A 19513-nucleotide genomic window follows, 5' to 3' on the forward strand; every position below is an offset into this window, starting at 1 on the left:
CTAGAAAAATAGATAACTCCATTTATTTCTGTCTTCAAAAAAAAAGAAAAAGATTTAAACTAGAAAACACTAAGAAAAGTCAAGCAAACTGGAACTGTGCTTTCAACTGGAAGACCAAAATCCTGGGGCTGAAGCCAATACCAATTCTGTGGGGAAGAAACTGCTTTTCCATTTTTTTCTTAACTCTGTGTAAAGGGCAATGCTACAGTCACATCAGGAGCATGCCAAGGCAAGCAGGCTGTCACTGTGTTGAGAACACAGCAGTACCTACCTTATCACTCTTAGACTGTCCACTATCACGGCCCATAACAAGGTAGTTTGTTTTCTTGCTGACATTTCCTGTTACTTTTCCCCCATAACGTTCAATTAGAGACTTGGCTTCATCTCGCTCAATGGACTCCAGCACTCCTGTGATTACAAATATGAGGCCTTCCAGGCAATTTTCAGCTCCCTAAAAACCAAAATGTTCAAGCAGAGAGGAAATTACATGGTAGGTTTCCAAAGAAATATTTGGCATCAAAATTGCAGAAAGCTGATTTTTCTCATTTGACATCATGAATAACCTCAGCAAGGAAAGTTTGCTAGAAAGTTATAGCAAATAAGCAGAAACTGAGATTAAATCCCAAGAAATTCTTATGTTGCTAACATTTAATAAACTTACAAAATAAGCAATGAAAAGCATATAGCCAATTTGTTAGCAAAGCTCATTAAAATTACCCATTCATACTATTTTCCATTATGATTTTTATATTTAAACTACTACTTAACTTGCATAACTTTACGTAAACAACCAAAGGCACCTACGGAAACTTTTGTCATTAAAGTTTTGATTCTGAGAGGCTTAGCAAGTTTGAGCTCTTGTCCTCCTCTCTGCTGATTATTCTCTGATAGTAAATCTAACAACCTGCTAGTTAATAACTTAAAGGCAAGATATTATCCCCCATTAGAAATACAACTCTGATAACATAAGAGACACTGGCCAAAAAGAAGTGAATGGAGCAGACGTTCAACCTTAATTGGCATTATACACAGACTTTTTTGTCTTTGCAATGGTTTGATAAAATTATACAACCAAGCAAAATTAAAATAAAAATGATATATGATATCCCAAGTTACTTATTACTCTTTGAATCAAGAACTGAAATCAATACAGACTTAAAACAGGCTTGAAAAGCAGCAGCTAAATAAAATTCAAAGATTGACCCAACACAAGTTCAATCCCTCACCATCCAGGTGAAGAATCTTTCCTAGAAGACAAAAAGAAATAACTGAATCTGCTTGAAAAGCAAACGTTTGACCAACATCATCTCAAGGTCACTTCAGGCTCTGCAGTTTGAAATGACCTACTGGAACATTACAGGCACTTAAATTCTTCTCAACAAATTAAAAGGAACCCTGGAAAACTACACACTTAAACCCCCACATCTCATACCCCAATCATCTACTATCTCCCAAATTATCACCCACCTTGACTCTGAATATCTTTTCACTTCCCTATCTCAGCACTTCTAGCCTCCCTACCAACTCTGCATTCTACTAATAGAACTTCTCCACAGCACTTACTTCAGGAGCAGCGAACTACCCAACACTCTCATTCTCTTCTCAGCATTCCCACCACAGCCTTGCCTTCACTAAAACGAGGCTGTCCCCTAAGGATACCACTTTGCCTGAAGTCCTCTCAAGTAGAGCTTGTTCAGTCTTTCACACACATGCACAAGAAGCAAAGGTGACATCCTCCTCTCGCCTCCTGTGAGACAACCCATTCGCCCCTGCAGTTCATCACTTCCCCACATCCGCCATCCCATCCCAGCTCCACCATCCTCTACCTGTCTTTATTAGGGGAACTACTAATCTCTCCATGCAGCTACGCATACAAAGCAAACTGAAAATAAAATTAATTTATACATTGTATATGCATCCCTCCCCTCCCACCTTCTCAGAAATTTCATACTACATTTAATTATTCTTCTCTTTCTGGTACATCTTCAATCTCTTGCTTTCTAGTAGGATCTATCCCATCAGCAAAAAGCATACTTTAACTATCTTCTACCACTAAAGTACTCACATTTTGCCCCCAAATCCCACCTTCCATCTCTATAGCTAGAGGCCCTCTCTTTTGTCCCCTTCACACCCAAACTCATCAAAAATATTACCTACTCCTGCTGTCTCCATTTTGTCTGTTCACACTCACTCTTCGACCCACTTCCATCAGGCTCTGCCTCCATCACTCTATTTAAATTGTTCTTGCTAAGGCCACTAAGGAGCATTATTCATGTTACTAAATGCAATGGAGGCTGGGGGCACAGCAGCTCACGCCTGTAATCCCAGGGCTTTGGGAAGCCAAGGTGGGAGATCACTTGAGGCCAGGAATTCGAAACTAGCCTGGACAACATAGCAAGACCCAGTCTCTTAAAAAAAAAGAGCTGAGTATGGTAGTGCACACCTGTACTCCTAGCTACTCAGGAGGCTGGGGAAGAAAGATCACTTGAGCTGAAGAGTTCAAGACTACAGTGAGCTCTGATCATGTCACTGCACCCAGCCTAGGGCAACAGAGCAGGACTCTGGCTCAAAAAAAATAATTGGATTATATTTAAATTAAAAACAAATACAACAGGCAGTTTTCTGTCTCCCCTTACCTGGAATCTTAATAGCATGACAGACCTAACCAATCATTTAAAAAATATTCTCCCTCCCCTTTGCTTCTGTGGTAACAACTTTATCAGACTTCTCTCCCACATTGTGGCTGCTGCTTATCAGTCTTCTTTTTGGTTTTCATCCACCCCCCTTCAGAGAAACAGGGGCCAACACACTCTTCTCTTCTCATTCCAGCATACTGGTTTGCTAAATGCTATTAATCCCTTCAAATATCATCTACATCCCAATAATGCCCAAACTTTCACATCCAGTCTTGACCTCTGTTCTGGGCTCCAAGCCCACGTGTCTACTTGTCCACTCAGCGTCTCCACATGGACATCTTGCTTACACAAAAATACATACAGAAGCACAGTATGGCCAACATCAAACTCATCGCCCCACTCTGCCACCAATGGCATCAGCCTGGTTGGTTCATGCCAACAACCGGGAGGTTATCACTGATTCTCTTTCTCACTTCCCACTTTCAGTCATCACAAAGCCCTACAAAATATTACCTCTTCCACTGAAACCACTTCACTTTTCAGCACTTTCACTGCTCCTCCAGACAAGTCCCTGTCACTGATCTCTGTCTATATATCTATTCCTCCCCGCATCCACTTCACCTACACTCAGCGGCCAGGGAGATCTTTCACAAATGCAAATCTGGTCATGTTATTCCCTCACTTAAAATTCATTCTCTTAGACAAAGTCCTAAACATTATGCCCTGTAAGATGTGGCCCCATGAACCTCTTCAGCCACTCTCATCCCTTGGTCACTATGCTCCAACCACATTGCTTTTCTTTTCGTTGCTCAAACATACCATGCAAAATCCTTTCCCATTCAGGGACACCACACATTCTGGTCCCTCTACCCAGATCATCACACCAGCACAACACCTACCCTGCACGCCAGGTGAATTCCTTTCATTCTTCAAGTCTCCATTTAAATATCGCTTATTCTACACGTCACATCCAGGGTCGGTTTCGTCTGTTATATTCTCTAAAGGCATCCTAGATTTTTCCTTCATGGCACATATCACAATTATAATTAAATAATAATCTATTTAATGTCTCTTTTCTTAGACTGTAAGTCCCATGCAAGCAAAAAGCATTAGCCTTGTCACTGGTGTATTCTCCAAGCCTAGCCCATCTAGGGCTACTTGTTATTTAAAGGAAAATTTCCCTGAGTATGAAACAGGAATTCATAATGTGAATGAACATCCCTAATCCATGAAAATGGTAATAGGTTTTTTCTGTTTATTTTTCTTCCAGTTGAAACTCTCATAATGTTTTGTTTTTGTTTTTTTTTTTTTTTTTTTTTGAGACAGAGTCTCGCTTGTTGCCCAGGCTAGAGTGAGTGCCGTGGCATCAGCCTAGCTCACAGCAACCTCAAACTCCTGGGCTCAAGCAATCCTGCTGCCTCAGCCTCCCGAGTAGCTGGGACTACAGGCATGCGCCACCATGCCCGGCTAATTTTTATATATATGTATTAGTTGGCCAATTAATTTCTTTCTATATATAGTAGAGACGGGGTCTCGCTCTTGCTCAGGCTGGTTTCGAACTCCTGACCTTGAGCAATCCGCCCGCCTCAGCCTCCCAAAGTGCTAGGATTACAGGCGTGAGCCACCGCGCCCGGCTTTCTCATAATGTTATTAATTTTTAATTATTAATTATCTGCTGCTGTAAGCACAGTGAACACACACATGGACCTGCACAAGGCAGAGGCGCTTACAGAACAGCATGCCCTCTCAGCATTCTTACCTTTGGTATTTCTTTGGAGCCCAGAGCTTTGGGACCTTCTCGATTTAAGTAGCTTCGATAAGCTTGATAATTACTGCGTTTCTTTTCAGAATCTTCAGGACTTACAGACTTTGGGGAGAAAGAAAGAAAATTGAACAAAGTCATGCAAAATTCATGTAAAATTAAAAATACATATCTATAAATAAACATTAAGTCACTTCTGTATTTGGTTCTAAAATTAACAGTTTTAGCTATACAGGTACTCCTCAACTTCCAGAGGCCTGATTTACAAACATCCCTGCATCAGTCCTTCTCAAAACTCTCTATTCTCTCTAAAGGCATATACCTTAGGGCAGATTAGGGGTATAAGCCAAGATGCCAGCTCCAAGCAAAGAAATGGAAAGAGAGATTCATGTAAATTTTAAATTCTACTCCATGATATATCCAAATTTATTTTAACAGAAAAATAAATTTTCCCCTAAGTAAATTTGATCACCCAAAAACATATCCTGCCGGGCGCTGTGGCTCACGCCTGTAATCCTAGCTCTTGGGAGGCCGAGGCGGGCGGATTGCTCAAGGTCAGGAGTTCGAAACCAGCCTGAGCAAGAGCGAGACCCCGTCTCTACTATAAATAGAAAGAAATTAATTGGCCAACTGATATATATATAAAAAATTAGCCGGGCATGGTGGCGCATGCCTGTAGTCCCAGCTACCCGGGAGGCTGAGGCAGAAGGATCACTCGAGCCCAGGAGTTTGAGGTTGCTGTGAGCTAGGCTGACGCCACGGCACTCACTCTAGCCTGGGCAACAAAGCGAGACTCTGTCTCAAAAAAAAAAAAAAAACATATCCTATGTTAATCCTATGGCCTTGCATACCCCTAATATCATGAGGGATATAAGCACTCCAGTAGGAGAATCAAAGGCTTCATGTAAATAGCAAACTCAGAGAAGGAGCTCCAAAGAGCAGGCACAGTCTATATGCTACCACTCTTCCTTCTATGTTTAATCTCTCCCATTCGGTTTCTCCCAAGGAATTTTACCATGTGTATATGTCAGAAAACCATAGGAAAATTTTTAAACTATCTAAATTTCTGATTCAGAGATATGGGATATGGCCAGAACAGGTATATTTAAGTGAAAAAACATTCTAGATAATTCTGATTTAAGAATAACTACAAGATGGTCTCTTTAATTTTTCTACTTCCTGTTTTACATTATTTTTAACTTGTAAGCAACCATAAATCCCTTCAAGAATAGGCAAAATACTTCTCTATAAAATAATTTAACCACTAGAATAATTAAGCTGGTTTGGTTATGAGTTAAATAAGCCATTATGGACTGGTCCTAGAATCCATACCTACTTTGAACAATGGTTCTCAAACATTGGTGTGCCTTATAATATCATGAGGAGCTGATTAAAATACAGCTGCCCACACCACGTGTCCTGGGAAATCATAATTTTAACAGGCTTCACCAGAGAGTTTAATTGCATATACCAACATGGGGGAAATGATTCATTTATAACATTAATTCTATGAAAAAAAATCTGAATTATAAACTTATAAAATAACTTTGAAGCACACCCATTTATGAAGTCTGAATTATTTGACTGAGACCAAATGAATTATTAATAAATTGACTTTGATGTTCCCAAAACTGCCTACATAAAAGTTCTAAGTTATTTCTATTCCAATTTTTAAAAATATACTGAAGAGTAATAGTATCATTAAAAATTTCCTCTTTTTTCATAAATATAGCCTCTGTAAACTGAACATGTTTAGTGTGCCTGAAGAAAAACATTCATCTACCAGATAAGCATTTAGTGAAGAAAAATATGAGACCAAAAAGTTAACTGTTCCTTTAAGCGTATTTATGAGCGCTGCCCACAAACAAAAGCATTTTGAAATCATCACCATTTGATTGTTCTGCACTAAAAAATAATGGTGATGAGCAGTTAAAATAGACGATATTCTACTTTTAATTCTAAGTGCCTAAGAGGCATAAAGGAATAGTGGTTTCTCATTATGAATCTCAAGTGATTCCACACTGGAGATTCAGAGAGGCCATTGGTTTTTCAAATGTATTTGAAAAAAAGAAAACTTTTGAAAAGCATTAATTATTTCACCATTTTTTCCTGTGAAAATTATTTCAGTATGTCAACATTGTTACACAAGAACAAAAAGGTATAAATTCAGAACAAATCCAAATAACAGCAATTTTAATAATAATAGCTAAAACTTATATAGTACTTATTAGGTCTCAGGCACTGTTCTAAGTGGTTTTACATATTAACTCACTGGCACTATTATTATCCCTATTTTACAAATGAGGAAACCAAAGCACAGAGAGAGGAAATAATCAGACCAAGATCACACACTTCCTCAGTGGCAGGGCTATGATCTGAAAGTTGCTCCAGAGTCAGTGCTTGGAGTGACAATGTTATATACTACTACTAATATATTTGTCTTCAGACGACCTGAGATCAAGGCTGGCCCTACCACTCACTGCCTGGGTAATCTTGGAATAGTTAAATTCTTTATCATCTTTAAAAGTTGAATAACAAAAGTAAATATCTCACAGGGTTGTTGTAAAGATTATATGATACCATATGTAAAATATTAGCATAATATCTGATACACAGTTATAATAAATATTGGCTAATTTAGCTATATTAGTAATCTACATTCTGTAACAGCTTCTAAATTTAAAATGTTATCTTAAAAGTACTCTAGGCCGGGCGCGGTGGCTCACGCCTGTAATCCTAGCTCTCTGGGAGGCCGAGGCGGGTGGATTGCTCGAGGTTGGGAGTTCGAAACCAGCCTGAGCAAGAGCGAGACCCCGTCTCTACTATAAATAGAAAGAAATTAATTGGCCAACTAATATATATAGAAAAAATTAGCCGGGCATGGTGGCTCATGCCTGTAGTCCCAGCTACTTGGGAGGCTGAGACAGAAGGATCGCTTGAGCCCAGGAGTTTGAGGTTGCTGTGAGCTAGGCTGACGCCATGGCACTCACTCTAGCCTAGGCAACAAAGCAAGACTCTGTCTCAAAAAAAAAAAAAAAAAAAAAAGTACTCTAATAACTTATGGAGTTGGAACTAAAACTTGAAAACAAACTCAGATCAACAAACAGCCCCAAAATATATACAGTAGTCCCCCCTTATCCACAGAGGATACATTCCAAGACCCCAGTAGATGCCTAAAACCACAGATGGTACTGAATTAACTCTATGTATACTTATACATACTATGTTTTTTCTATCTGATAACTGAGCCAGCTATTAAGCGACTTAACAGGTAGCATATACAACGTGGATACGCTGGACAAAGAAATGATTCACATCCTGGGCAGTCAGAGATTTCATGATGTTTCTCAGAATGGTACGCAATTTACACCTTATTATTTCTGGAATTTCCAATTAATATTTTCAGACCATGATTGACCACCAGTAACTGAAACCTTGGAAGGCAAAACCACAGATAAAGGGGGGGAAATGGGCATTTATTGAAACCTTAAAATCTGTACCCCCATAATATGCCAAAATAAAAAAAAATTAAAAAAAAAAAAACACAGATAAAGAGGGACTATCTTAGAAAGCTCCTACCTCTTTTTTAGCTGGAGAACTTTTGTTCTTCTTCGGAGTTTTTGTCTCTCCTTTCATTTCAAAGGCATTTTCTTTTCTTTTTGAGGTTGCAGGCTCTGTATCTTTATAAGAGCTCTCTTTTCTTTTCATAAATGCGAGATTAGAACTGGCTTTTGGAGAAGAGGATTCTCCTATTTTGTGAGCTGATGGTTTGGAATATTGCTGAGATTCTTTTAAACTTTCACATTTAGTTTGCTTCTTAGGACTGTAGCTTTTTCCATCATCTGAAAATCGTTCTGTTCTTACTAGGAAGAAAGAGAAGATCATGATTGCTGTTTTTGGAAAATGACGCCCTATATATCAACATTTTTTTTTTCATTTTTCAACTGGTCCCAGTAACACAGAATATCATATGGCAATTTCAAAAATCAATATCTTAATTCTTCAGCTTATACAGTACATTTATTTTTTAAAATTAAACACCTCTATACTACTTATATTGGTATAAGCAGTTCAAATTAAGAGATCTTTTTAAATACACTGTAAACTATATCTATAGATATAGACTTCATTCCAGAGATATGCTCTGAAATTTACACAGAGAGAAGTTACCGACTAGACGTCACATGAAAATTCTGTTTGAAATATGTAGCCTAAAGACCCAATATCCTAAGGTATCAAGACCATCTGTTAATAGTAAACTTATAAAAAGATTTACTCACAGGGTTAAAACCATCTATATTAGCAAGTGGTTTGATATCAGGACCACTAAAGAAAAAACCTACAGGCCGGGCGCAGTGGCTCACACCTGTAATCCTGCTCTCTGGGAGGCCGAGGCGGGCAGATTGCTCGAGGTCAGGAGTTCAAAACCAGCCTGAACAAGAGCGAGACCCGTCTCTACTATAAATAGAAAGAAATTCATTGGCCAACTGATATATATATAAAAATTAACCAGGCATGGTGGCACATGCCTGTAGTCCCAGCTACTCGGGAGGCTGAGGCAGTAGGATCGCTTGAGCCCAGGAGTTTGAGGTTGCTGTGAGCTAGGCTGACGTCACGGCACTCACTCTAGCCTGGGCAACAAAGTGAGACTGTCTCAAAAAATAAAAATAAAAATAAAATAAAATAAAAAATAAAGAATAAACCTACAGATAATCAGAAGAGTTCCAGATGATCTGGCCAACTATGAGTCAACTCTATGAAAACTATCCATAACATGAAAAGTTCAAAACATCTAGTTCTTTGTTTTCACATGTTGAAGTCTACACAATGCACTAGACTTGGAAATTAACAAGAAGCCAAGAGCTGTTAGTACATTTCTCACAACAATCTTAGAGCACATGGGCATTCCGCATTAGCTAGTATCCAAACAGTTCTCAAAATACATAAGTAGAAGATGCTCTAATAGTCCTATGAAATAATGTTACCTAACAACACAATTATTAAACAGAATGTTTAAACAAGGTTCTTATGAATTTTACTTTGTAAAGACAAGTGTTCCATCTTACTTTTTTCTGCTAGTATTACCTTTATGAGGAAATTTATCTTTTTCTGCTTTACTTAAATTGCCTTGGACAGATGAAAACGTTTGTCCCTCTTCTGTGTCCTTTCGAGCCTAAACAAATTTTAAAAATATCAAATGTGACAAATAAAAGAAAAATTATTTCCACAAAATCTGTTGTTAAAAATCAATTAAAGTTTTAATTTTAAGTCGAAGGATCACCTTCCAAACTAACAGGACACTACAATAAACTGTCATTCATTCATCCACAGAATTTCCCCGGCAAATGAAGCATGTTTTATTACTTCATTTTACAGGTGAAGAAACAAATGAAAGAAAATAAAAACATATCTATAAAAAATTATCCCAGTTCATCCCAAACTGTGAATCTGGAAGTAGAAGCCTTATTTCTGCTTGCTTCATCTCAACTTTCAAATTGTTAGTATTATACAGTTAAAAACCACAATCTAAATTAAAACAACTAAAATGAAAACAAACTAAAGCTCAAAAGGAAAATAAGAGAGCACTTTTTTCAACAGAGAAAAAAAATATCCATTCTCTACACTGTTCCCTCAAAATTCCACTAGCTAAAAAGATCACAAATTGGGGTATGTATATTTTTCAAATAATTTGAGTTTCTTTAAAAAGAGTGAGTGCTTTCAAATGACAAAGTCCCCTCCTCTCTCTACTGTCTTATACCTGCCTGCTTAGTCTTGGCTCCTGACAGTATCTAAGTTTACAACTCCTTGCTTTAAAGGAAAGTAAAATCTTCTAAAATATTCAGATATTGCTGGGCATGGTAGCTCACACCTATAATCCCAGAACTTTGGGAGACTGAGGTGAGAGAATCACTTGAGGCTAGAAGTTCAAGACTAGCCTGGGCAACACAGCAAGACCCTCATCTCCACCAAAAAAAAAAATTTACCAGGGTGTGGTGGCATGAGCCTGTAATCCTAGCTAATTGGGAAGCTGAGGCAGGCGGACTGCTTGAGCCCAGGAGTTCCAGGTTACAATGAGTTATGCTTGAGCCACTGCACTTGAGAGCAAGACCCTGTCTCTAAAAAATAAAATAGTCAGATATTTACACTGACAATTATATTAACAGAATGTTAGACTTATTAGATTTATTAGAAATAATGCTAACTTATTAGAGATTGAGTGTTCAAGAAAAATTCATGGGCCGGGTGCGGTGGCTCACGCTTGTAATCCTAGCTCTCTGGAAGGCCCAGGTGGGTGGATCGTTTGAGCTCAGGTGTTCGAGACCAGCCTGAGCAAAAGCGAGACCCAGTCTCTACTAAAAATAATAATAAAAAAAAGTTAATTGACTAACTGAAAATAGAAAAAAAAAATTAAAAAAAAAAACAACAAAAATAATTCATGGCACTTTTACAGATTCCCCAAAATACAATCATTATTACTTGAGACTGTCCTGATATAATATAGCTCTTAAAGTTAGCTAATTAGAAATAGCAACACTGTGCTTCCTGAAAAGACAGTAATCAATATTAATGTTATTAAACTTGTGTTCCAGAGGAATTTTTATAAGCATTAGTGTCTGAACAGGAACATAAGAATCCCTGTGATAAAGAGTGAGGAAAATGTATAATTCAGTGTTTTGTAAAGAAAGGTTCTGGTTTGCTTTGGCTCTATCAACTTTGTTTTACAAAGAATAAGTTTCTCAATGAGCTTTCCCAAAATCTTTTTATTAAAACAACTTAGCTTTTTTCTGGAAGAGTTATTCATAAGAGCCTAGAACACACAAGTATGGAACGGAACACTGATCTATATTATATACTCAGGGTGCAAGAAGCCCAATACAACGCCACCTTTTTAGTCTTGGGTTCTTCATCTAACATGGCTAATGTTCTGGCAAACTCTTCATCTTCATGTAGTTGCCTCTCCAGCTGTAAAAAGTGTCAAATAGTGAGCTGTTTTTGTTCTTTTTGAAAATGAAAGTTCCTAAATGTTTGATTTGTATATTTAGGAAAAAAGTGAAAAAAATATTTTCCAGACAATAACTATGACATTTTCCACTTAATAGTCAAGTATCACATCACAGGTCTGTTTCACTAAGCCAAATCAGATTTCAAAACATACAGTTCTAGTTCTGCAGGCATGATAGATAAATTGAACATGTTTTAAAAGTCACATATCCTACTTATAAAATTTCAAGTCTATAGTTTTCTCTTAGTGGTCCTAATGCAACACTTACAGATCTCTTATATCTATTTATTTTAAATTCTAGAAAGACCTTTGAAAGGAATCTCAACAGAAAAACATAACCATCTGTCTGAAGAACACAAAAAGTGAATCTAAGAAATTAAGAAAATTATGTAGTATTTTCTTTACATACAATAATAAGCTACATACAAATGTAAAGTCACTTTTTACCATCAAGCTCCTATTTTTGAGTACTAATTCAAATGCATCTGTTCTGACTTTTGAAAATTTAAGTTATCATATCAGAAATTTTCCAAATAGGCTAATGTAACACAGACCAGTGGTTATTTATAAATAACCAGTAGTTATTTCACTGTTATTTCCAAATATTTTCCCTTTCAGTAAAATGGAGCTCTTCCAGAAGAGAACATGTAGCAGTAGAATATATTCCTCATTATAAACTAACTGGTTTTTTGCCCCCTGGTAAAATGGCCTAATGTGATATGGAACAAACATCACCCTACATTATTCAAATAAAAGAAAGGACCTCAAAATCCAGTTTGTTAAAAGTGGAGAGAAGGCTGGGCACGGTGGCTCACACCCATAATCCTAGCACTCTGGGAGGCTGAGGCAGGAGAATGGTTTGACTTCAGGAATTCAAGACCAGCCTGAACAAGAGCGAGACCCTGTCTCTACTAAAAATAGAAAGAAATTAGCTGGACAACTAAAAATATATATAGAAAAAAATTAGCCAAGCATGATGGCACATGCCTGTAGTCCTAGCTACTCAGGAGGCTAAGGCAGTAGGATTGCTTGAGCCCAGGAGTTTGAGGTTGCTATGAGCTAGGCTAACACCACGGCACTCTAGCCCAGGCCACAGAGTGAGACTCTGTCCCCCCCCAAAAAAAGTGAAGACAAAAATACTCTTCGAGGGATAATTAGGAAATACATCTTCAGTCATTAACTCCTAAAAGTCCTTCATCAGATTAATAAATTACCCAAACAAGATTCTGAAAGAATGTGATAAAAATAGGAAAACAGGTGATTTTGTGATTTCCAAACCACATCCAGTTTGGAAAGGACTGAGTAATTCTCCAATATTTGGGACAGATAAGGAGAGAAGTCAGGTCTCTACAAATTACTTCCTAGTTTGACCTAGGCCTTTTGCACTACCTTGAGTCATATAGATACGTGTTTGTATTTTACATAATTGTGACAAATATAAGACAGAAAACAGCCAGGCCATAGTGGCTCAAGCCTGTAACCCTAGCACTTTGAGAGGCTGAGACAGGAAGATAGCTAGAGGTCAGGAGTTCAAGACTAGCCTGAGCAAGAGCGAGACCCCCGTCTCTACTACAAATAGAAAAATTAGCTGAGTATTGTGGCACACACCTGTAGTCCCAGCTACTTGGGAGGCTGAAACAGGAAGATTACTTGAGCCTAAGAGTTTGGGCTTTGCAATGAGCTAAGATGGTGCCACTGCAACAGAACAAGACTCCATCTCCAGAAAAAAAAAAAAAAATCATGACCTACAGGATTTGCTGTTGGCCATTTCTCTGAAATCACCTCATAGCACTCTCCTTCTCAATCACTATTCTCCAGCCATACCAGTCTCCTGAACCCATAAAGCCCACGTCTCCCTTAGGGTGCTTCCACTTGCTAGTCCCTCTGCTTAGAGGAAGTCTTCCCCCATGTAGCCAGCACCATGCCTTACTGTATCACTTCATTTGTGCCCAATGCCACATCCTCAGAGGGACCCTCCTAAGTCCTCTATTTAAAATAAAACACTCACAACTCCACTTACCACCCCAAAACTATACCTTTACTTTTCTTCAGAACACTTACAATTACTTGATATTTTCTTTCTTTTTTTCTAACTGCAATATCTCTAACACCTATGACAGCACTATGCACTCAATAAGTGTTCAATATACACTTGCTGAATGATTACATAGGTTTACAGCTCAAGAAAGAGCTCTGAACTGGAAAAAGATTCAGGGGTCATCAGCTTACACAGAGTAATGAAAGCCACAGTAACGGGTGACATTGCTCACAGTGAAAAGAAAAGAGATATGAGCAAATTAAATAAACTAAAGTAGTCTCCCATTCAAAGAACTCTAAAAGTAAATCTTAAGGTAAATAATTAACCCCTAGTCTCAATATTTATCTTTTATAGAAATTTAGATGTTTATATACTAGATTTTTTTTTTTTTTTTTTTTTTTTTGAGACAGAGTCTCACTTTGTTGCCCAGGCTAGAGTGAGTGCCGTGGCGTCAGCCTGGCTCACAGCAACCTCAATCTCCGGGACTCAGCGATCCTACTGCCTCAGCCTCCCGAGTAGCTGGGACTACAGGCATGCGCCACCATGCCCGGCTAATTTTTTTTTTTTTGTATATATATTTTTAGTTGGTCAATTAATTTATTTCTATTTTTGGTAGAGACGGGGTCTCGCTCAGGCTGGTTTCGAACTCCTGACCTTGAGCAATCCACCCGCCTCGGCCTCCCAAAGTGCTAGGATTACAGGCGTGAGCCACCACGCCCGGCCTATATACTAGATTTTAACTTATTTTACACATAACTTCCAATGAACCTCAATTCAAAATTATACTAGAACAATCCCGATTGTTTGCCTGGTTAAACTAAACAGCAAGTGACAATGTCAAGTGATTAATGACATCTAAATGAAATGCTGATACCTCTGCATCTTCATCAAGCTGCAACTGCTTGGCAATGGCTTCATCATTTAGTCCAGAATCACCTGTATTTTGTGGAGGCTATAAAAAAAATCAAGCAAAATCAGCATAAACCTTAAGTTAAAAATAAGGTAAGGTGCTTCTTAATGACTGTAGCTTATTAAATACACCAAAGAGAGATAAGTGTATTAGTAATAGAAGCAATGCACACCAGCCAGAAAGTCAGGTTTATGAGCTGCTTCCTGACCACATCCAATTTCCTAGTGAATAAATATCCCATAGACAGATAGTTCTCATTTAGTTCAACTACTATGCTGAAGAGAAGTACTCCCCACCCCCAAAAAAAAAACAATCCTGTAGATTAATGTCTTGGCTTGACAAGTAGTCCAGAATATCGGCAACCCAATGTGTAAGATTGATTACATTGTCCCATGGAGGCACTGATGAAATCAACAAACACACAATTTGGCGGGCTTTATTTAACTCTGGAGACAACTCTCACTATAATCTATCTGTATGTCCGTTTCCTAAATGGCCAGAAAAGATGAATCCAATATTGTCCAAAGTAGAGAAGTACAGCATAGGCATGCTCTATTTATAAGGGATGTATTCATGATCTCATCTGGGAACAAACTTACTGTCAGGTTGAGGTCAAAAGTAAAATAAGTTCCCTTTCTGAGAATCTGATTTAAATTCTAGGAATTACAATTTTTTCTTATGGTTTAAATATTTTTCCTATGGTTTAAGTAATCTTTTCCCACTTTCAAGTACAAACAATTAAATGTGTAATGTTCTAACTTCCTCATTCTCTAAAATGAGGACAACAGATTTTATCCATAATCACAGGAAAATTTTTATAAAACATGTTGACCCATTTATAATTTATAACATGCTAATTTCTCCTCTTATTAATATCAGTGAATGGATATAAATCCAGAACATTTTTGCTTGCATTCTAGCTCACCTCTTTTCTTTTGCTTGCCACCAACCTCTTATCTGATCTTTGGACACTTCTAGTTCCAAAATAATCAAGCACTGATGTTGGTGTAAGTTTTATTGGTGATAAAGGTTTATTCTTGGTCTTAGTGTTTTCTTCATTCTTTTTCATGTTTGATGCTCCAAGATAACTATTTGTAGATCCTCCATTCTCTTTTGATTTAGAGGCTGTCTTCTTACACATAAAGTCATCTTCTTCATCTTAAATGGAACATAACCAAGTATTTTTTTGATAAAACATCAATTCAACTATGTGAAGAAAACACTCCTACCAGCTTTATAAATAGTACACAAGAGCTTTGAGATGCTCATAATTTTTTTCTAACTCCTGAATTCAACAGTCATCCCCACATTTCCCAGTGCCAGGCCAATACATCATCTCCCCCAGTTACTATCCATAGCACATAAATATTTACTGAGCACCCTTTATGTATCAGGCACTGAAAATATTGCAGTGAATAAAAAATACAAAATCCCTGTTCTCACGGAACTGGAAGTCTAGAAGAAGAAACAGATATACAGATAAACAAATGTATATTATCAAGTTAAATGTGCTATGAAGAACTAAAACAGGGTGAAAGAATTAAAGAGTAATATAAGATGTTCTTTAAGATAGTCAGGGAAAACCTCTTTTATAATCAACATTTGAACAGAGCCCTGAAATGAAGATACATCAGGCAAGAATACTAGAACAATGAAAACTGCAAAGGCAAAAGCCTTAAAGTGAGTGTGCTTGGAATTCAATGTGACCACAGCACAATGAAGGGGGTATGCTGGAAGTGTTCAGGTGAAAGAGGTAAGGGCCAAATCCTGTAGGACTTCTAAGGTATAAAAATAATTTTAGGCTTTATTATAGAATAGGAATCCACTGGAGAATTTAAGCAGAGTAGTGAGTGACCCAACCTAAGTCCTGTCCTTTGGAGAACACGCTGCAGAGGGATAAAAGTGAATAAAGGGAGACCATTTAGGAAGCTACTGTAGTTCCAGGTAACATGCTGAAGGCTTGGACTAGGGTAGTATTTACAGAAGTGCTAAGTTGTCAGATTCTACCTACACACTGAAGGTGGACTATCCAACAATATTCAAGACTTTAAACTCTTTGTTTTCTAACATTTTATCTTTCTAAAAAGTTTCCATAAAACATATGCTTTTAAAAGTCTAAGCATTCATGACAATGTTTAGAAAACTAAGGGCTCCATAAATGTACCTCAAAAGGCCCTCAATAAATTTGTTTTTTTCTGTTTCAGTGACTCACAAGAGAACAAATTTTTCAATTTGGCCTACTAACAAAAAAATCCAATTAAAAAATCTAAAGGCAACCATGAAGACTAAGGTCACTGTGGAGGTGGAAGGTTCACTTTATAAATGTGGTATGAAAGCCTCATATGGGTGAGTCTTACTTCCTCTCAAATACTCCCTCATTTAACTATGAACATTTGTTAAGGGCCGGCCGTATGTCCCAGGCACTGTGCTCCCCTAGGTGGCTGCCATCCCAAACATGAAAGTACCTAAGGATATGTAAAACCAAAAGGATTTAGCCTTACTTTCTAATTATTATATTTATATTAAAATTTATATTAAATATATTAAATTTATATTAAAATGAAACTATAAACTTTACAACACATGACTCTTACAGGTTTCTAATTACTAAATATAAAAAGTAACCCACTATTTAAAGCAAGAGTGTAGTAGATATCTCTGAGGGTACCATATTGTTCACTACAAGCTTGTTTTCTATAATAATTTACAGCTCACCCCACCCTACAAGGGCATCCGATAACCACAGACACATGTATTAGATGGTGTCTTACTGTTGGCCACAACCAACTGGACCAGGAGTAGACACCTGAACAAGGTGGGGCCAACTTGATCAGTTTGCTGATCTTAAATATAATATAATCTTATTCCTACACTCAATGCGATAGGTCAGCAGCCTCCTAATAAACTCCCCATTTTGCTTACACTAGCTAGGATTTCTTTTTACCTGCAACCAAAAGATTTTAAATACTTGTTTCACTTCTCTTCACCTATAATCAATCTATATTCAAGCTTAAATTAAAAATTCATCTATAACTTTTTCTAAAGTACATCCATGCCTTGACACACTTAACAGATTTCAGTTCAACCGTATGTGAACAAGAGTCAGCAGACTAAGTTCAGTCACTCATCTGTTCTCCCTACTGGATTACCAGTTCCTTCTCTGCCTCTTTGCTGGATGTGGAAAAAGGTGTCTGATTCACAAGGTTTTGCAAAGGCTAGGCAACATTATCACCATTCCATTTAAAATAGCCACATAGGCCGGGCGCGGTGGCTCACGCCTGTAATCCTAGCTCTCTGGGAGGCCGAGGCAGGTGGATCGTTGGAGCTCAGAAGTTCAAGACCAGCCTGAGCAAGAGCGAGACCCCGTCTCTACTAAAAATAAAAAAAAAATAAAAAAAAAGTTAATTGGCCAACTGAAAATGGAAAAAAAAAATAAAAGAATAAAAAAAATTAAAAAAAATAAAATTAAATAAATAAATAAAATAGCCACATAAATCACCTGTAATAGTCCCAGTAACCACTGAGAATGTAATCTGAAACTTCTTTCCTTTTCTCTAAATTAATAACAATGAATTATTATCGGATAGAAACTCTAACAATTTTCTATAATTGACAGCTGATCTATTTTAACCCCTACACTCAGTTAAGCTGTAGCATAACCAAACCAGTCACATACAACAAACTATTCTACTTAGCAAGTCAAAAAAATTATGCAAAATATCCTTTAAAAAATCAAAATAAGAAGAACATTACTTATATCCTGGCTTTAATAAAGAAAAGAAAAAAGGAAGGAAAGAAGGGAGTGAGGGAAGAAACACAAGATAAGACAAACAAACTAAAACATCCTGAGTGTAGACAACCAATACATCTCCTTAGTCAATAAGTATAAAATTAAAAGCATACCCAGTATATATAAGACTTCTAGCCTTATCGCATTAAATTGTATAATGCTTATTTGCTTTAAGTTCCTGTAATTCTGGGCAGTAGGGAGTCCCTTAGTGAAGAAAGAACAAAATTAAATTGTTTCTGTGAAATGATAGGGCTCTACTAGTTTTTCTCCCACCTTAAAAATACCAAAAATATTAACATTCCATTTCCACTACACCTAACCATGCTTACAGGCAGTATGACAGAAAATCCCAGAACTTAGTGGATGAGGTCAACTACTATGGAGAACAGAATGTAGTAGAGCAAGAAAAGGTAAAGAAAAAAATTAAGAGACTAATACAATGTAGGCAAGCAAAGATAGACTCAACTGTAATAATGGCAGTAGAGACAGAGACAAGTGAACACTGTTTATAATATGGGAAAACAAATAACCTGAATATCTATGAATATGCTCTACCATGCAATGGAATGCTATACAGCAATGAAAATTACAATGTATGCACATATTTACTGGTATAAAGATATTCCTATGCTTATTAAGTGACAACAGCAGATGACATGTTTAATGATTTATCTATAGATATATATATAACTTTTAAATTCACATTCTAAAACCTGAAAAGAATAAGACATTCGCAATTTTTATGTGTGAGTAGGGGAATATGGGTAATTTTCATGTTTTCTTCACATCTTTTTATGTATTACACCTCTTTTTAACTTCCATCTAATATTTTACAACAAATTGACATTCTAAAAACTCTGATCCCCTAGCTTTCAGAAATAGTTTCTCCCTCCTCTGCCCTCCTTTGCCTACTTCTGTTCATTTATCAGCCTCTCTGCTTATTCTGTAGCTAGCTTCACAGACTTCATGCTTTTTATCTAATTACCACCATGTTTTCCCGAAAATAAGACCTACCCATAAAATAAGCCCTAGCAGGATTTCTAAGCATTTGCGCAATATAAGCCCTACCCCAAAAATAAGACCTAGTGATGGGCGTGGCTGCGCAGCACATCTCCACAACCCATGCATTTCATTCTTCTCATCTGCCCCATCATGACAGCTACTACTCCAGAGGTGACCAGAAAGGTGTGGGCAGCCCCACCAACAAGGGCGGCTCCCCCTGTCAGGTCCTGGACATCCTGTGCATGCTGCAAACTGAGGCTTTGAGGGGAAAATAACACATCCCCTGAAAATAAGCCCTAGGGTATCTTCTTGAGGAAAAATAAATATAAGACCCTGTCTTATTTTCGGGGAAACACAGTATTAATAATGGCT

The 19513-nt window shown here is 37.4% G+C and overlaps 1 protein-coding gene across 4 annotated transcripts in view; it reads right to left on the reverse strand.

Moving 5' to 3' along the window:
* Positions 1–19513, reverse strand: part of RFC1 (replication factor C subunit 1) — an 82596-nt gene that overhangs the window by 23449 nt on the left and 39634 nt on the right. For 2 of the 4 annotated variants that reach the window (XM_020282241.2, XM_012753909.3), the window contains exons 5-11: positions 15275–15507; positions 14314–14391; positions 11284–11361; positions 9484–9571; positions 7978–8261; positions 4396–4503; positions 272–451 (exon numbers count right to left, since the gene is read on the reverse strand). In XM_020282241.2, coding sequence (XP_020137830.2) covers positions 272–451; positions 4396–4503; positions 7978–8261; positions 9484–9571; positions 11284–11361; positions 14314–14391; positions 15275–15507 — 1049 coding nt within the window. The remainder of the gene's footprint in view (positions 1–271; positions 452–4395; positions 4504–7977; positions 8262–9483; positions 9572–11283; positions 11362–14313; positions 14392–15274; positions 15508–19513) is intronic. The other 2 variants (XM_076001190.1, XM_076001189.1) reach the window with 1 other exon arrangement.

The sequence above is a fragment of the Microcebus murinus genome, chromosome 3, assembly GCF_040939455.1.
Source record: "Microcebus murinus isolate Inina chromosome 3, M.murinus_Inina_mat1.0, whole genome shotgun sequence".
NCBI lineage: Eukaryota > Metazoa > Chordata > Mammalia > Primates > Cheirogaleidae > Microcebus > Microcebus murinus.